This window comes from Nilaparvata lugens, chromosome 8 (assembly GCF_014356525.2).
Source record: "Nilaparvata lugens isolate BPH chromosome 8, ASM1435652v1, whole genome shotgun sequence".
Classification (NCBI taxonomy): domain Eukaryota; kingdom Metazoa; phylum Arthropoda; class Insecta; order Hemiptera; family Delphacidae; genus Nilaparvata; species Nilaparvata lugens.
This window is the reverse complement of record NC_052511.1, coordinates 17,395,709-17,416,138: the sequence shown is the minus strand read 5'-3', so window position 1 is coordinate 17,416,138 and position 20,430 is coordinate 17,395,709. Positions and strand designations below refer to the sequence as shown.

Below are 20,430 nucleotides of genomic sequence, written 5' to 3'. Positions count from 1 at the left end.
GGAAGCAAGCAGTTTGAAAACGTCACATTCAAGTCATTGTCCAATCAAACTGTTCGTTAGTTAGGTCAGTATGCCCCTTTACACGTTTTCTTCATTAAGGCTGTGCAAAGGCTAAAAATAAACTTTCTACTGGTGATATTTTTCAAAGTTTTTCGATTTGTATATCATCAAAATATTTAAATGGAAAAGTTTTCTCAGGAAAACATTTTTCCCCGATCATTACTTTTTGAGATATGAGCGCCTAAAGTTTCAATTTCTGGGACAGAACATTTCAAATTCGGTAAGAGATAAATTCATGAGATTTGGAGGATAGTAGTAACAAAAGGCGGGTTCTGGGGCACAAGTGCCCCAGAACCCGCCTTCACCTCAAGGTCACCCAAGGTGACCAAACCTAACCTCAGGTCACCCAAGGTGACCAAACCTAACCTCAAGGTCATCCAGGTCAACCAAACCTAACCTCAAGGTCACCCAAATCAATCAAACCTAACCCCAGAAACCGCCTTCACCTCAAGGTCACCCAAGGTGACCAAACCTAACCTCAAGGTCATCCAGATCAACCAAACCTAACCTCAAGGTCACCCAAATCAATCAAACCTAACCTTAAAAAAAAAAAATTAAAAACACATAAAATTGGGAATAAATGGGAAAAAATCACTGGGATCTTGAACTGGGGCTATAAAAGGAGTTGTTCTGCAAGGAGTCGGACATTGTGTCTTGTGCAGTCGTGCCGCCAGTACGTGTGTGTGTGTGATTTTCGTGTATTTGTTTTAGATTACTTTCATCTTTATCATCATCAAGAGTAAGTACCAGTGCATTTTATAGCTATATATATATTTATATTATATTCCTGATTTGACAATTAAATTTAAAAGAGTTGAATTTTGAAGTAGGTGGTTTGAGACTGTCAATTAAATTCTAAAATGACTTGAATTCAAAAATGACTAGTGTAATTATGAATTAGGTTCCAATACATACAAGTGGAGAGTTTAATTGTGAATTAGGTTCTTTGAGTTGGTGGTTGTAATTCATACTAACTTAAAAAAACGTATAACAAGTCTTTGCCATAGAATTAGGCTGTACCCACAGTATGTTTGACATTGATAGTGATGAAGGTGTGTATGTCGTTTCAGACATGAGCGGCAATGGTTCTAATGATCAGGAGCACCCATCCCACCTACCCCCCTATCACGAAGTAGATCCTAGACCCCATTCACATTCCCCACCTCCACCATACAGCTCCCGACCATCATCCCCTAGAACATTTAATATAAACATCTATGAACCTCCATCCCCGACACACCCACACATCCAACCCTCGATCCTAGATATTGATACTGATTCACCGCCTTCATCTCCAATATCCAAAAGAAGTAGACCTCAATCCTCAACTCCAGCCCAATCCTCAGCCCCTGCCAATCAAGATCAGTTAGGTAGCTATGAAGAGAGGAGGATGATGTCATTTCTCAGGAGCAATGTCCACATCCGGAGACTCGGCATGCAGAACATAAGCTTACAAGTTGATGACGATGATGACAGTGATGAAGAGCCAGATCATCGTCATCATCTCGTGAGTGTATGCACTGTGTGCAGGGAAGTGGATAACTTCTGCCTTCTCCTGCCATACATGCACCTAGCATGTAGAATATGCATGCTAGGAGCAAGAAAATGCAGGTTCTGCCATAGACGGATCGATGGCTGGCTCAATATCAAGCAAACTCCTTATTAGTTCCCATTCCTACTATACCTAGCCTAACCAAACCAAACCTAATCCCACCTAACCTTTTCCAACCGAACCTAACCAAACCCAACCTAACCTATCCTAACCATTCCTTAACCTATCATACCATTTCAGAACCTAACCAATCATTGCTTTGTTGAAGATGGCTGAGAGCAATATCTAATGGAGTCATCACAGTCCAATGGGGTCATCACAGTGATGATGGGTCCTGCTTCAGCCATTATGAGCCGCCTCACACAAATAATCCAGGGGTCGGCTCATTTGTCAGCCAGCTCCTCATCTCGCCGCCACCACCAGTCACCCCACCACCACCACCATTCACCCCACCACCGCCACCAATCACCCCACCACCACCACCAGTCACCCCACCACCGCCGCCAGTCATCCAACCACCACCACCAGTCATCCAACTGCCGCCACCAGTCACCCCACCACCGCCACCAGTCACCCCACCACCGCCGCCAGTCATCTAACCACCACCACCAGTCACCCCACCACCGCCGCCAGCCATCCAACCACCGCCACCAGTCACCCCACCACCCCCGCCAGCCATCCAACCACCGCCAATCATCCAACCGCCACCACCAATCATCCAACCACAGCCAGTCACCCCACCACCACCACCAGTCATCCAACTGCCACCAGTCACCCCACTACTACCACCAGTCATCCAGCCGCCACCAATCATCCCACCAGCCGAGGCCAAGACGGCTTCAATTTGGTAGTAGCCCCTCATCACACCAATCAGCCTCACCACAGGATCCAATAATACAAACTTCCACAAGGAACTGGGTGATCCCTAGAGTTCCCACGCCTCCCACGCCTCTCGAGAACTGGGAGCTAGCAAACTCAGAGGAGAACCTTAGGAATTGGGGATTGCTGAATTCTGGTCAAAACCAGACTCCAACACCAGCTTCCCCTTCACAAGAATTGGAGTCTCTACCCCGGATTGAGCTGTGGGAGAATGAGGAGGAGATAGTTGATCCTCAGGTTTACAATGCAGTTGAACCTGAGAATGATCCACCTCCTCCTTACAACCCTGACTGGGGAGTTGCCTTCAGAGACAGACAACAGCAAGCAGGCAGTCCTTCACCTGCCGAGGAGATTTTAGACTATGGAATGGATGAAGAGGATCGGTTGGATGAAGCAGCTGGGACAAGTGTGGAAACTCCTTGTCCACCACCAGAAGAGATCTCTTAAAGGGATAAGTATGGTGGTGGTGTGCCATTTGCAAACTATTCCCCAACCATTGCTCCCAATATGTTACTCCCTAACCAACTGTATGATGGTTTGACACACTATCAACAACAGTGATGGTTATCTATTCTAGTCAGTATTATTTATATATATATATATTATGTATAATAAAATAACATTTGAATTCAATTTTTACAGAATGCCAGGCCCTCCCAGCCTCTACAAATTGGCGCAGTGTGCAACTGTTGAAGCTCTTTACTATGGTGCAGACATTGATCAGCTACCAAACTGCATAAAATGTGATCTATATCGAATCCCAACTAATAATACCTTTCCCACACAAACTCGAGATTTGATGTCAACAGTCAACAAACGTTTCAACATGAGAGATCTGATAATAATGATGGAGAAGATTGGCTACAATGAAGAGGAATACTTGGCTGCAGCTGATGTCCTGGCAGAATATAGATTCGCGCATAGAAAAACTATTTACCCAAGTCATCATCTACCCTATTGTATGAGTATACATCTCCTCCAAACATTTAATTGCCTGGATGATGCACCCTGCCGGTGTTCTGACCTGCAAGAAATTTTACATTACATGTCATACTCAATATTAACAAGGGACCCCTTCTTGCTGGACTACTTAGGTTTAGAAGATAACTTTGAGGTGGAGGAGGTATTAAACCGCTATATAACTATGAATGATCATTATTTTATAGACTATATGGACTATTTGGAGGAAAGAATCTCCCCTGAAGATTATGACTATCAACTATTACTACTATAATTACAATTGTGATTGCTGATTACAGAATGGAGGAGTATAGAGAATGTGTCTACCTTGAGGATCTTAGACAAATAGTGGAAGGACTCATCAGACTGGTTGAAGCCATGAATCTACCTCGTCAATCATATGCTCGAGCATATCAAAATGCTATAACAATGTCTAACACTATAGGTCATTTATCCTTGAGAATTCTACATGTACCCCCTTGTCACCTCAGTAGAGAGCCAGTAAGACTAGGAGATGTATGGTATTGCAGATGTCTGAATCTCACCTTCATGCTGAAACGACTGTACCAAGACATAAACCTCAATCTTGATAGGGATGCAGATCTGCTAACAAGCTATGGCTGGTGGACATCATTGATACCAGATGGTGATAAAGAATCACCAGTAAGTTTGCTGCATGATATTGGAAAGTATTATTGTAATAACTGATTTCTGAAACAATGAATATTTTGAATTGCAGATGTCAAACATTGAGGGTGCTAACAGCTCTGTCAGTGGTCCAGCCAATACCTCTGCCAGTGGTCCAGCCATTAGCTCTACCAGTGGGTCAGCAACCGCAAATCGAATCTTTGTTGATGGAGAGGACATAAAACCATTAATATTTGGCAACATGAAGGACCTGCAGCAGGGACAGCTGTACGACATGAAGGCGGTGCAGAGACTTACAACTAGATATGGAGAGAAAATCACAATTGACCTTGAAAAAGAGCATGAAATACTACGAGTCTTTGCACCAACTCAATACACCAACACAATGTTCAAGAGTGTCACTACTGCTGAGCCGGTAAACATGACTGGGTACAAAATTGCTGTGTACTCAACAGGAAATACTCATAGACTAAGACTTTTCAAGAATTAAAATTAATATTGAATGTATTACCATTTGTAATATATGATAATAAAGAAATAAACCATCATTGGCTGATCCACTGTCAGCCAAATATTGCAATCAACCTGTGAATGATGTTTTAAGTTTGAACACTATTAATAATAGATATTTTAAAGACTCATGTAGTTTGAAAATAATACATCAAAATATTGATGGAATAATTAGCAAGGTGACCCTGTTAGATATTCTAGTGGAGGATGAACAGCCTGATATTTTGATATTAACCGAGCACGGGCTGAAAGAACATGAAATTAATTCCCTTCGTATTAATAACATGTCTTTAGTATGTAGCTATAGCAGAGTTGATATGAGGAAGGGAGGAGTAGTCATATATGTTAGTCTTGAATTGTTGAATATTATTAATTATAAATTTACTGTTCTAAATACTTCTGATCTTTGTAAGGTGAAAGATATCGAGATATGTGGCTTTAGTTTCAAGGTTAATGGAAGTTCTTATTTCATTTTAGGTCTGTATCGGTCGCCTAGCGGTGATTCTAGTGTATTTTTTGAAAAGCTTGAAATCTTGTGTGGTCGTTTTTGCAGTCATTTAACTGATAAGGTGATTATTGCTGGTGATTATAATATTAATGTTTAAAAAAGTTCCTCTGAACATAGAAATCTTGTCAGTATTCTTAACCTATTTGATTTGCACTATGTCATTAAAGAACCTACAAGAATATCTAGAATAAGTACAACAGCCATTGACAACATTGTTACTAATATTGATATAGGTTTTTATTCAGTACAAATTCTTCATACACTTTTGTCTGATCATACTGCACAGGTATTTCAAACACATGATTCCATAAAAAGATTCAAGACTAAGAAATTACCCCTTGGCCCTCCAATGTATAATTGCTCAACTGATAATATAATGAAACTGAAAACTTCTTTGGGTGGTGAATCATGGGTTTCAGTTTATAATGCAACAGATGTAAATGACCAGTTTGCGCAATTCCATGAAGTTTTACTATCTCACCTTAATATAAATTGCCCTTTAAAGCGTAGAAGTGATAAGAATCAAAGCAAAAAGAAATTTAGAGGTGAATGGATTACTGATGAAATTATACAAATGAGAAACCTTTTGGAAGTGGCTAAACTCAGAATGAATGATGGTATGAGAATTGATATTGAGCTATTGACAAATATTAAGAAAATGTATGATTATAAAGTTGTTGAAGCAAAAAAGAAATGTTTAAGTGATAGGATTTTAAGAGCAACAAATAAATCAAAGACTACCTGGAAAATCATTAACGAATTCAGAGGTAAAATAAAACAAATACAGCCTAATATAGAGTTAGAAGAAAATGGGAAAACTCTAAATAACTCCAAGCAGATAGCAGATACTTTCAATAGATTTTTCATATCAATGGCTCCCAAAATCAATGCTCCAAAATCAAATCTACAAGTTATTGATGCTCCATCCTTAGACAAATCCAATAATTGTAGCAACAGTATTTTCTTGTTTCCAACTAATAGTGTAGAAATTCTCACATTATAAAAAGTATCAAAACAAAAAAGTGTTGGATTTGATAATATTCCAGTTCATGTGATAAAGGAATGTTGTAATGAAATAGCTCTTCCTCTAGTCTTCATAATGAATAATGCTTTTGAAACTGGTATATTTCCAGATCTTCTCAAAGTTGCTAAGGTGAAACCATTGTTCAAGCAAGGTATAAGAACTGACATACATAATTACAGACCCATTTCTATTCTTTGTTCTCTCTCAAAAGTATTTGAGAAGCTAATTTATAACAGGATCTCGAGCAATTCAATTTAATTTCGTCCTGTCAAAATGGTTTTGTGAGGGGCAAATCGACAATAACTGCAGCAGTAACCTTTATTGAAAGTATTATTGATCAGGTTGATGAGGGTAACTTTGCTGTAGGTACATTTATGGATCTCTCCAAAGCTTTTGACAGTGTTGATAAAGAAATACTCCTTAGTAGGCTGAAAGTGTTGGAATTAGAGGTGTATGTGGTAGTCTGATCAAGTCTTATTTGACAAATAGAGTTCAGTTTGTTACAGTTGACTCTCATTCTCAGCTGGCTGAATCAGTGCGATTGAGTGTTACAAGAGGCGTGCCCAAGGCTCTATTTTGGGGCCCCTGCTCTTTGTTCTGTACACTAACAATGTGCAGTCCTCAGTCCCAGTGGGTTCAAACATAACACTTATGCCGATGATACGACATTGATGTTTAACAACAAAAATTTAGCTGATCTTGAAGTGGATGCTAATATAAAAACAAATATGGTAGCAAAATATTACAATGAGTCACTTCTGTCAGTAAACCCCCAAAAAAGTAAATATATTATGTTTGGTTCTAAGCATCAAATGTTCCAGCCTGTGATTAGCATTGGCGAGTCCACTGTTGAAAATGTAAAAGAGGCAAATTTTTTGGGATTGATTGTTGATAAGGATCTGTCCTGGAATGCACACACTGACGGTCTGGCAACTAGAATTAGTAGGAATCTATTTATATTGAGAAATATTGTCAGGTATGTGCCCAATGACACAGCGAAATTATTATAAAAATTATGCTTTAATATATTCCCATATTGTGTATGGAATAGAAATTTGGGGTAGCTCTTCATTGAAAAACATTAATAAAATATTTATTTTACAAAAAAAGGCAATAAGATACCTGGCAGGATTAGGCTACAACCACACATGCCGAGAAGCATTCAGAGTTCTTACGGTTCCTTGTATTTTTATTTATAGAGTAATTTTGTTTGTAGTTAAGAATATTAATAATTTTAATACTAATTCAGACATGCACCATTATAATACGAGGTATAGGGGCAATCTTAGTGTTCAAGCTTTCTCTTTTTGAGAAAAAACCTAGTTATGTAGGAGTGAAATTATTAAATGGTCTTCCAACTTATTTAAACCATACATCGGCTACTTTCAAAACAGATTTATATAGGTTTTTGGTTGAGAAGAGGTATTATAGTCTTCAAGAATTCTTTAATGATACATGATGTAGCCTATTCTTATAGACTAGTAATTTGTAATTAGATGTAAAATTCTATTTTATAGAAACTCTCATATGACTATTGTATTGATTGATTTATGAATTGTTTTGACTTTGATAATTGACGTTGTTCAACTATATGGATGTTTTGTTCTATATTATGTTGAATAAAAATATATTCTATTCTATTCTATTCTATTCTGTCTAAAACTTCTGTTCAAGAAAGTAAAATACTATTGAATGTATAACCCTTTGTAATAAATAATAAAGAATAAACCCTCATTGGCTGATCACTGTCTAAAACTAACTCTCATGTAATGATGTAAACATGTATGAAATAAACCTCATTTTGTGTGTTAACCATTGATTGAGAGTTTCATTAATTCATATAGGTAAAAAATCACCTTACTTTACTTTCAGCGTTGCAATTTCAGCAACCCCACTCCACCTCCCTCTGTCACATGACCAATGGCCACGCCCACCAGCATTAAGGGACTCTAGCTCAAGATGGTCATGCAGGACCTGTCACTCTACATGGTCATGGAGACCTATCACTCCAGATCAATATGTTCATGGTAGACCTACTGGATCAAGATGTTCATGAGAGACTCTAGATCAACATGGCAATGCTGCTCTAGAGATCAAAATGGCATTGAAGATAGATATCTTCAACGATTCCCACTCCACCTTCGCCATGTTTAGACATGACATATTTAATATGGACATTTTCAATGACCCTCACTCCTCCTGTCACATGTCTGTATGGGCATGTTTGGGGTCATCCACTCAGTGGTCAGTCAGTCAGTCAGTTCAATTACTGATCAGTCACTGTTCAGTCACTGTTCAGTCAGTCAGTTCAATTACTGATCAGTCAATCAGTTCAATTACTGATCAGTCAGTCAGTTCAATTACTGTTTAACTGTTCAGTCACTGTTCAGTCACTGTTCAGTTACTGTTCAGTCACTGTTCAGTCACTGTTCAGTCACTGTTCAGTCACTGTTCAGTCACTCATCACTCACTGTTCACTCTCTTTCTCTCTCACTATCTGTCACTCTCTCCCTCTCAGCCCTACAGTGGGAACATTATTGAGATGTATAGGCATAGTTGAGAGATGACATCATACAGACTTGTTGGAACAGGAAGTGGATGCTGATAATGACTGCTGGGCGTGGCTATTGGTCATGTGACTGGGGAGGTGGAGTGGGGTCGCTGAAATTGCATCGCTGAAAGTAAAGTAAGGTGATTTCTTACCTATATGAATCATGTAGAAGTAAGAGTACAAGGCATGATACATCTCACATTCTGCACTATCGAAAATTGTCATCAACTCCTATAGTAAATTTCTCTTGGAAACATGTATGGATAGTCATATAGTGCAGGGTGTGAGATGCATCTTGAGACTAGTGCTTGGTTTGAGCTGTTTCTTATATATACTAAATCAACAGGTGGTGAAATAAAAACAAATGTTGGATAATAATAAATATATAATTGGATATGAAACATGGAATATAGAAATATAGAATAAAATACAGAAATACAGAATAAAATACAGTGCAAATATGGAATGATATAAACATACAGAAAAATATACAAATAGAATATAGAATAATGATATTATTATAGGAATATACACATCATACCTGTATGGAGGTATTTTTCGATTTTTGGAACTGTGAGAAAAATACTCTCCATACAGGTATGTCGCACCCGAAGTCTCTGGTGCCGTTCCTGCTGTATGATCAGCATAGCCAGCTCTAGATCAATGAATGGATAGTGGATTTCCAGATCTCCAATCCTTTGATATAGAGCTGGCCGTCTATCTACATGCAGGAGTAGTAGGGTGATAAGCTCGTGTTGATCTGCCACTCTTATCAGGCCCACTAATCTCCCAAAAACGCCCAGAGACCTCCGATGCTCTGGAGTAGGGGGCTCATAATTGAGCAGGTCCTGCTCAATTATCATGAGTGTTATCAAGAATATTAATCTTGTCTGATTAAATATTCTGGATAAGATCTCCTGACACCCCATGTACCAAGCAGGAGTTGGGGGGAAGGGGGCTATAATCTGCAGTCTGCGGACGACCCTCCTACGTTGTCTGTTCAACAATGCGTGAGAGGGTCATCCTCGGCCATAGCCCCTCTCCCTCTCAAGCCTCCTCTGGATGGGCGAACCTGCTCTATAAAACTCCCCCACTCCGAATCGCGCCTCCTCACCCCCCTCCCCCTCCAGCAGCAGCAGTGGTGGGGATGCGGCCGGTGGGGATGCTGCTGGTGGGGATGCTGCCGGTGGGGATGCTGGTGGTGAAGATGCTGCCGGTGGGGATGCTGGTGGTGGAGATGCTGCTGGTGGGGATGCTGGTGGTGGAGATGCTGGTGGTGGGGATGCTGCTGGTGGGGATGCTGGTGGTGGAGATGCTGCCGGTGGGGATGCTGGTGGTGGAGATGCTGGTGGTGGGGATGCTGTTGGTGAGGATGCTGCTGGTGGGGATGCTGGTGGTGGAGATGCTGCTGGTGGGGATGCTGGTGGTTGGGATGCTGGTGGTGGAGATGCTGCCGGTGGGGTGCTGGTGGTGGAGATGCTGGTGGTGGGGATGCTGCTGGTGGGGATGCTGGCAGTGGAGAAGTGACCGGTGCATCCAGTCACCTCAACCACTCCTCCAAGCCAATATTATTAGTCTCATCTAGCTGTAAAGAAAGAAAAATACTATGGATTGAACAGTAATAGAATACATTCCAATTTTACATTTCAAAGTATGCAAAAATGAATTGAACCTTGTAGAGCTGGTAAGACAAATTAATATTCAGTACTAGCATATGGTTTCAAAATGGTGGGGTGGGCTTGAATATATAGACCGGAACTGCATTCGTCCTTGTAAGGTCTCTGAAGTGAAATTTTGAAACATGTTAATCATCAGCTAAGAGGAGAATTGGTGCGTAATGATAAAGTCTAAGGTTGTCTCACGGTAAGCTCGTATATGATTGTAATTAGTATATCCTTATCTATAAACGTTGCTACATTGTGCTATGAGATGAGTGAAAACTGCAACAAGAAATGACAAACTTTGATATGCCAATTTTCAATGAACTTTCATTGGAGATATATTCCATTAAAGCATTACATAATGTTTTTCAGTTTGATTGGTTCTATGTTAAGAATGTAAGATTTGGCGAGAATGATTTAATTTATATCAATATAGATTCAGAAGACAACTTTGAAATCACTATTATTCTTCCAAAAGAATATTCAACTGTGTTGAATACATACACATACACACACAACATAAAGATTTTTAAAAGGAAAAGATGAGATTTGAATGTAACTGCTGGACATGTATTGAAAGAATGGTAAAATCTCATCCTAGTTGTCAAGTACATCTAGAATTTATGACAGTAAGAAGTTCGTTTCATTTAAATCTGTCAGAAGTTCGTTTCACTTTAATCTGTCACTAGATTGCCTCTCTCTCTCACACATATATCTCTCTCTGCTATGAATATATAGACCGGAACCGCATTCGTCCTTGTAAGGTCTCTGAAGTGAAATTTTGAAACATGTTAATCATCAGCCAAGAGGAGAATTGGTGCGTAATGATACCGTCTAAGGTTGTCTCACGGTACGCTTGTATATGATTGTAATTAGTATATCCTCATCTATAAACGTTGCTACATTGTGCTATGAGATGAGTGAAAACTGCAACAAGAAATGACAAACTTTGATATGCCAATTTTCAATGAACTTTCATTGGAGATATATCCCATTAAAGCATTACATAATGTTTTTCAGTTTGATTGGTTCTATGTTAAGAATGTAAGATTTGGCGAGAATGATTTAATCTATATCAATATAGATTCAGAAGACAACTTTGAATTCACTATTATTCTTCCAAAAGAATATTCAACTGTGTTGAATACATACACACACACAACATAAAGATTTTTAAAAGGAAAAGATGGGATTTGAATGTTACTGCTGGACATGTATTGAAAGAATGGTAAAATCTCATCCTAGTTGTCAAGTACATCTAGAATTTATGACAGTAAGAAGTTCGTTTCACTTGAATCTGGCAGAAGTTCGTTTTACTTAAATCTGTCACTAGATTGCCTCTCTCTCTCACACATATCTCTCTCTCTGCTATAAATCAACATCAAATAGACCGTGACTAAATGTAATTGAGCATGACTGAATGTAATTAGGTATGACTATATTAACTGGAGCATGACTAGAGAGAGAGTATCAAATCCATACTTCTCATCTACTAATAATGAAGTATGTATAAATAAATATGAATATTTATACATAAATAATGAATACTTATAATGAAGTGAATATAGATGAGGAAAGGTTCTCATAGAGTACATACCATGTCATCATCGATGTTAACTGCCTCCACCACCAGCATCTCCATCGGAGCCTCCAGTGTAGGCGGGGGTGGATAAGCCGGGGGCGGAGAAGCCTGGGACGGAGATGCCGGGGGCGGAGATGCGTCCATGAAGGAGGGCTCTGTTGGATATAGGGTTTGCTCCATATCCAGGAGTTCTTCCAACTCTGTGTAAAGTGACATTGTAATGTAATGAAGCAATGGAGATTTACCACATTTTATTGAAATTTTTTATCTCCCCACCATGTAAGAAAACAGGATTGTGTAGGATATTTCCTTATGGATAAGCCAACTTTATCGTTAGGAGACCACTATCAATTCCCTTCTCGAATATATCAAGCATCGTTATAGGAATTCGTTGTCCGATTATAATAATATTTCTATCAAAATAACCAACAGTCGTGATAGTATGGCTGCAGGACATCCTGTTTAGAGATATGTAGCAGTAAAAAAGTTGAATTATCCATCCTTTTGCCTCTGATATAAAATGTATCCTGTTTAGAGATATGTAACAGGAAAAAAGTTGTAATCTACATCCTTTTGCCTCTGTGATAGTATACAAGTAATTAAAGCTAGTGACCTTGATGGTTTCCTTCAGTATGGATAAGTCTGCAATAGCAAGAGAGCTGCACAAGCCAGCTCGTAGGAACTTTCCTACAAGGAAAGTCACTGTGAAAGGCCTTGATGATCTGTATCAGATCGACCTTGTTGAGATATTGTCATATGCAAGACAGAGCAAAGGCTATAGATATATTATCACAATAATCAATTGTCTTAGTAAGTTTGCTTTTGCTATACCAATTAAAAGCAAGTCAGCTGATGAAGTGGTCAAGGCAATGCAGTCTGTATTTAAAAAACATCTAATGATTTTTTTTTTTTTTATTATACAAACATCAAGGCATTTATTATGGCAAACATCTATGTCAATCAGATACAGAAAATAACTCTTTCCTTATTTCTACTGGTGTATATTTCAACACATCTAGCTTGATTCTAATTTCATAATTCAAATCTATGTTGGGGTTCTCAAATTCTTCCTCTATCCAATAGTTTGACACATACAATGCTTCCAGGTTTTCAAACTGTAAAATATATCAACTATTGTTCCTACAGTATACCTGTTTGATTGCAATAATGACCAATTCTGGCCCTTCTTGTAACTCCTATACTATGTATACTTTAACAACTATGTCCAAGCTCATTGCAGCTTGCTGTGAGTAAACAGTGACTGAACAGTGACTGAACAGTGACTGAACAGTGACTAAACAGTTAAACAGTAATTGAACTGACTGACTGATCAGTAATTGAACTAACTGACTGATCAGTAATTGAACTGACTGACTGAACAGTGACTGAACAGTGACTGATCAGTAATTGAACTGACTGACTGACCACTGAGTGGACAACCCCAACCATGCCCATACAGACATGTGACAGGAGGAGTGAGGGTCATTGAAAATGTCCATATTAAATATTCGTTAATATAAATTAGACGTTATCATTACACTAATAAGGTATTATTAGTTGGGATTCGATATAGATCATATTTTATGCAGTTTGGTAGCTGATCAATGTCTGCACCATAGTAAAAGAGCTTCAACAGTTGCACACTGTACCAATTTGTAGAGGCTGGGAGGGCCTGGCATTCTGTAAAAATTGAATTCAAATGTTATTTTATTATACATAATATATATGTATATAATACTGACTAGAATGGATAACCATCACTGTTGTTGATAGTGTGTCAAACCATCATACAGTTGGTTAGGGAGTAACATATTGGGAGCAATGGTTGGGGAATAGTTTGCAAATGGCACACCACCACCATACTTATCCCTTCTTTCTTCTGGTGGTGGACAAGGAGTTTCCACACTTGTCCCAGCTGCTTCATCCAACCGATCCTCTTTATCCATTTCATAGTCTAAAATCTCCTCGGCAGGTGAAGGACTGCCTGCTTGCTGTTGTCTGTCTCTGAAGGCAACTCCCCACTCAGGGTTGTAAGGAGGAGGTGGATCATTCTCAGGTTCAACTGCATTGTAAACCTGAGGATCAACTATCTCCCCCTCATTCTCCCACAGCTCAATCCGGGCTAGAGACTCCAATTCGTGTGAAGGGGAAGCTGGCATTAGAGTCTGGTTTTGACCAGAATTCAGCAATCCCCATATCCTAAGGTTCTCCTCCGAGTTTGCTAGCTCCCAGTTCTTGAGAGGTGTGGGAGGCATGGGAACTCTAGGGATCACCCAGTTCCTTGAGGAAGTTTGTATTATTGGATCCTGTGGTGAGGCTAATTGGTGTGATGAGGGGCTACTACCAAATTGAAGCCGTCTTGGCCTCGGCCGGTGGGATGATTGGCGGCAGCTGGATGACTGGTGGTAGTAGTGGGGTGACTGGCGGCGGTTGGATGACTGGTGGTGGTGGTGGGGTGTCTGGCGGCGGTTGGATGACTGGTGGTGGCGGTTGGATGATTGGTGGTGGTTGGATGGCTGGCGGCGGTGGTGGGGTGACTGGTGGCGGTGGTTGGATGGCTGGCAGCGGTGGTGGGGTGACTGGTGGCGGTGGTTGGATGACTGGCAGTGGTGGTGGGGTGACTGGTGGCGGTGGTGGGGTGACTGGTGGCAGCAGTTGGATGACTGGTGGTGGTGGTTGGATGACTGGCAGCGGTGGTGGGGTGACTGGTGGCGGTGGTGGGGTGACTGGTGGCGGTGGTGGGGTGACTGGTGGTGATGGTTGGGTGACTGGTGGCAGCGGCGAGATGAGGAGCTGGCTGACAAATGAGCTGACCCCTGGATTATTTGTGTGAGGCGGCTCATAATGGCTGAAGCAGGACCCATCATCACTGTGATGACCCCATTGGACTGTGATGACTCCATTAGATATTGCTCTCAGCCATCTTCAACAAAGCAATGATTGGTTAGGTTCTGAAATGGTATGATAGGTTAAGGAATGGTTAGGATAGGTTAGGTTGGGTTTGGTTAGGTTCGGTTAGAAAAGGTTAGGTGGGATTAGGTTTGGTTTGGTTAGGCTAGGTATAGTAGGAATGGGAACTAATAAGGAGTTTGCTTGATATTGAGCCATCCATCGATCCGTCTATGGCAGAACCTGCATTTTCTTGCTCCTAGCATGCATATTTTACATGCTAGGTGCATGCATGGCAGGAGAAGGCAGGAGTTATCCACTTCCCTGCACACAGAGCATACACTCACGAGATGATGATGATGATCTGGCTCTTCATCACTGTCATCATCGTCATCAACTTGTAAGCTTATGTTCTGCATGCTGAGTCTCCGGATGTGGACATTGCTCCTGAGAAATGACATCATCCTCCTCTCTTCATAGCTACCTAACTGATCTTGATTGGCAGGGGCTGAGGATTGGGCTGGGGTTGAGGATTGAGGTCTACTTCTTTCGGATGTTGAAGATGAAGGCGGTGAATCAGTATCAATATCTAGGATTGAGGGTCGGATGTGTGGGTGTGTCGGGGATGGAGGTTCATAGATGTTTATATTAAATGTTCTAGGGCATGATGGTCGGGAGCTGTATGGTGGGGGTGGGGAATGTGAATGGGGTCTAGGATCTACTTCGTGATAGGGGGGAAGGTGGGATGGGTGCTCCTGATCATTAGAACCATTGCCGCTCATGTCTGAAATGACATACACACCTTCATCACTATCAATGTCAAACATACTGTGGGTACAGCCTAATTCTATGGCAAAGACTTGTTATACGTTTTTTAAGTTAGGATGAATTACAACCACCAACTCAAAGAACCTAATTCACAATTAAACTTTCAACTTGTATGTATTGGAACCCAATTCATAATTACACTAGTCATTTTTGACTATGTCATTTACTCTATGAATTGGAACCTGATTCACAATTACACTAGTCACTTTTGAATTTAAGTCATTTTAGAATTTGTCACATTATTTTTTATAATTAAATAACGATTAGCCTCCTGCTTGGCATCAGTCGGTAGAGCATGAAAATATTTTTAATAATTATAAAAATCAGGTCGTGGTTTTCTATAGGATACAGTCTCATAAAAATCTTGATAGGCCCAAATATGAGCTTCCACAATAATTCTGATAATTCATTAAGAAAAATATATATAATACTTATCCTATAGTATTGAGGAATAAAAATAAATCGTACACCATAAACAATTTGATATATATATTAACAAATATCTCAAAAAATAAATCAGAGCAAAAATATATAGAGCGACAAAAAATATATAATATAAGATAAAACAATAATCGAAATCAATAAAATATCACAGGCTAAATACTATTCTTTAAATTTTATAGCACGAAACGTTACCATGTGCTTCCATTTTTATGATCATATGCATTTATTTGCATGTAGCTGCGATATCAGCTTGCTAATACCTGTCGACTTGGACAATTCTATTTAAAATAGATTCTTAAAATCAGCATGATAAATTGACAAACTATTAATCCCAATATATATATTAAATTCTATAGTTTCTAATAGATTTCTTTGTAATAAATGTATATTTTATCTCAGGGTGTGAGATTCGGCACCTGAAGGAATAATAGAGCAATTCATCTAGTGAATCAGAGCTACACTAAACTATTGCAAATTATATTGCAGAAATTAATGATCATATGAATATTGTATTAACAGCCTAGATCTTAGACTTCTTTGATTGATAGATCTTCTGATATATGAATTGATTCGTTACTTTCTAATAAAATACCTTTTATACTACATTTACTTGCGCAAGTATTTTTACCAAATTCTTAATTTATAAGAAACCCTTTCGACGAGCTAGCTTTGATTCTTATGTAATTTCGAAGCACTGAGGGCGCCCTATCACTATTTCAATATTTTTCACTCATGTGCCGGAATTTTCTTATGAGTTGCTGATGTCGATCCAACTCCTGGTGGTCCTGGATTATTTTAGCCGGAGTCGTCTCTTCCAAGGGGTTACAAAATTATTTAAAAATGACTTTTGCTTTATATGAGCATCACAAAGTCTTATAAGAAATTTAGTAATTCAATTTGACTTTAAATTATTACAAGGTACAGTAAGGTATTGAGCTCTATAATTTTTGGTGACCTCTCATGGTGGTAGTTGGCAGGCGAGTGTGGTTCTCGTTTCTCATTTTTACAATTTTCATTTCCGACTTCTAAATTTGCATAAAATTTGAATATTCTATTCCTCCGCCATTCAAGGCTCAAATAGACCGTACCAAAATATTAAATTATTACTTATGTTATATATTTAATAATTTCTTTGCCTTCGGGCCATATCCAAAACATATACTATACAACAATTTTTTATAAATTCTTATTATTTGTAGGAATATATACAAATATATTTGAACCAGCTCACTATTGCCGCCTATCAATTGCCACTATTTGATTGGTGCATGCAAATTATTACAGTATTCATGCGCCCAGTAACCTCCTACTTCCTTAATACATTTAATTATTTTTGTTGGGGTTTTTAAATATGCTTTTTACATGCCAAGTAATTTTTTATAGATTATTAGTTGTTTCGTATCTTACAATAATTAGCCACGTGAGACTTTTAGTTCTTCAAGTTGCATACTGTTTTGCCACAATAAATTTCTGCCAAGGTGTTTGGTCAGATTCTATGTTGTATGGCTCGGTCGATCGTTAGGTCGCCGATCAGTAAATGTTTTATGCCTAACCTCAATTTTCAATATTTTATATAATATTATATAGTAGCAGAAATTATTTCCATTCCTCTTCATCTGTTGTACAATTTAGCCAGGACGTCTGATATTATCTAATCTTTAACATTATCATCTTTGGCGATATTAGCCAGTTACTTCACTTAGACCTATAAATATTTCAACTAGAGATTTTTATTTCTCTATCCAAATTAAAATATGTTACAAATTTAATTGACAGTCTCAAACCACCTACTTCAAAATTCAACTCTTTTAAATTTAATTGTCAAATCAGGAATATAATACAAATATATATATAGCTATAAAATGCACTGGTACTTACTCTTGATGATGATAAAGATGAAAGTAATCCAAAACAAATACACAAAAATCACACACACACGTACTGGCGGCACGACTGCACAAGACACAATGTCTCACTCCTTGCAGAACAACTCCTTTTATAGCCCCAGTTCAAGATCCCAGTGATTTTTTCCCATTTATTCCCGATTTTATGTGTTTTTAATTTTTTTTTTATTTTTTTTTAAGGTTAGGTTTGATTGATTTGGGTGACCTTGAGGTTAGGTTTGGTTGACCTGGATGACCTTGAGGTTAGGTTTGGTCACCTTGGGTGACCTTGAGGTGAAGGCGGGTTCTGGGGCACTTGTGCCCCAGAACCCGCCTTTTGTTACTACTGAGGATAAATTCTTCATAGTATTGTTGATTGAATAAAACAATTTTTTGAAAATATCAGTTTTTGATAAAGTTATTTAATTCACTAAAAATGACAAAGAGTTATTTCTCAAAACTTTCTCGAAAATTTATATTTTCAAAAAATTCTTAGTTTATTCAATCAACAATACCATGAAGAATTTATTCTCTAAATCTCATAAATTTATCTCTTACCCAATTTGAAATGTTCTGTCCCATAAATTTAATCTTTATTATCTCAAACAGTATAGTAATGATTGGGAAAAAATGTTTTCCTGAGAGAACTTTTTCATTTCAATAGCTTGATGATATACAAATCGAAAAACTTTGAAAAATATCACCAGTAGAAAGTTTATTTTTAGCCTTTCCACAGCATTGTTTTCCTCATGTTTCAAAATTGAAGGAACTATCAAGAATATTCCATTTCAAAAATATTTGTGAAATATTTCACAAATACTTTAACTTAGGTGCATCAAAACTCATTAGTTGGTGGGTGAATAATAATAATTATTGTGTAGCGTACGATGCATTCTTGCTTTCCAATACAACTCTGTTCTCCTGTGATTTATCTGTTATGTTTGATGATATGCCCTCTAATCGAATGTTTTTTTTTTTCAGTAGAGCACAGAAATAGAAGAACGGTGAGAGACAATCGTCACGCAATTCTATTCGCGTCTCGAAGATGGACATATTGATAGGAGGTTCGCGTGAGCGGCTGATACGCTTTCAGGATGGCTCCTGGCTCCTGACTGCCGCTAATTTCGAAAAGATCTATCACCGTAAATTGTCCATCCGCCACACAAACCAATTTCATGCGTCATCAAGTGCACAATCTGATCGCAAATAATGGTGCACTAATCAGAGGAATCTAATTTGCACGAATTGTTTCAAATTTCTTCACAATTGTTGTTACTGGAAATGGATAATTGCCTGGTTATTTCCATGTGAAATAAGCTAGCAGACTTTGGAGAATTGCACACATGAAAAATTAATCTCATCAAATTAATTCTTCAAGCACTCAAAAACCTTTTTTGGACTATTATACAGAGTGTTTACGAACTCCCTACCAGAACGCTAGGGCATTGTTTCTGGGTAAGAAACATATCTAAATTATCGTCGTCGTCGTCTTCTTACAGTGGTAGGCATTAATACCTGTTCCGCCTTCAAACATTCTCCCACCTTTTCCTTGGTCTGCCAATACTTCTCCTCCCTTCTGGCTTGTAAGCAATGGCAGCTTTCGGGATTCTTCCGTTTCCCATTCTCTCAACGTGTTCTCTCCACTGTTTTCGATTCTCGTCAACTCGTTGAGGTATAGAGATCACATTGAGCTCTCTACGGATATCAATATTATAAAGCCTGTCCTCTCTGGTGCATCCCTTCACTGACCTTAAAAATCTCATTTCGGCCGCCTGTAACCTGCTCCACTCCCTTCTCTTTGGTACCCAGGTTTCAGAGCCATACAAAAGTGTAGGGACGGCCATTACTTTATAAAATTTGAGCTTCGTCTCTTTTCGGGCTTTATTTTTGAGAGTTCTGTTGATAGTTCCGCATATGTACTGGGATCTGTTAATTTTTGCATTCAAGTCATGGTCTTCCTCGTATGTAATATCACATCCCAAATATTTGAAATGTGATACCTGTTCCAGTATTCTGTTGTTGAGAACTATTTTAGAACGTATCGGAGACTTCCCCAGAAATGCCATCACTTTTGTCATGTGCAAGGAAATCTTCATATTATATTCTGAGCTCAGGAGATGGAGTTGGTATATTGCTCTTTGCAGATCGTCCTCTGATTCCTGCAATATCACTTGATCATCTGCAAACCATAATGAATTGACAGCAATATTGTGTGTTAGCTGTATACCTGGGTGAATTTTTTGCTTCCACTTCCTACAAAGGTCGTCCGCATAAATATTGAAGAGAGTTGGTGAGAGAGGACAACCCTGTCTCAATACAACATTGATAACAATCTCCTCTGACTGGGAGCCTGAGCAGTCTAGGATTATTTTCGTCTCGCTGTACAAACTCTTGACAACTTCGACTAAATGAATTGGGAAACCTCGTTGGATCAACTTATCTAACAATAAT

The 20,430-nt window shown here is 38.8% G+C and overlaps 2 protein-coding genes across 2 annotated transcripts in view; one reads left to right on the top strand and one right to left on the bottom strand.

Moving 5' to 3' along the window:
* Positions 1-20,430, bottom strand: part of LOC111047583 — a 78,955-nt gene that overhangs the window by 42,607 nt on the left and 15,918 nt on the right. The gene's annotated exons all lie outside the window — the stretch shown is intronic.
* LOC120352809 (LIM domain-containing protein A-like) lies at positions 1,088-2,938 on the top strand. Its single transcript, XM_039435079.1, has 2 exons — positions 1,088-1,567; positions 2,183-2,938. The coding sequence occupies exons 1-2, from the start codon at positions 1,088-1,090 to the stop codon at positions 2,936-2,938; spliced, it is 1,236 nt and encodes a 411-aa protein (XP_039291013.1).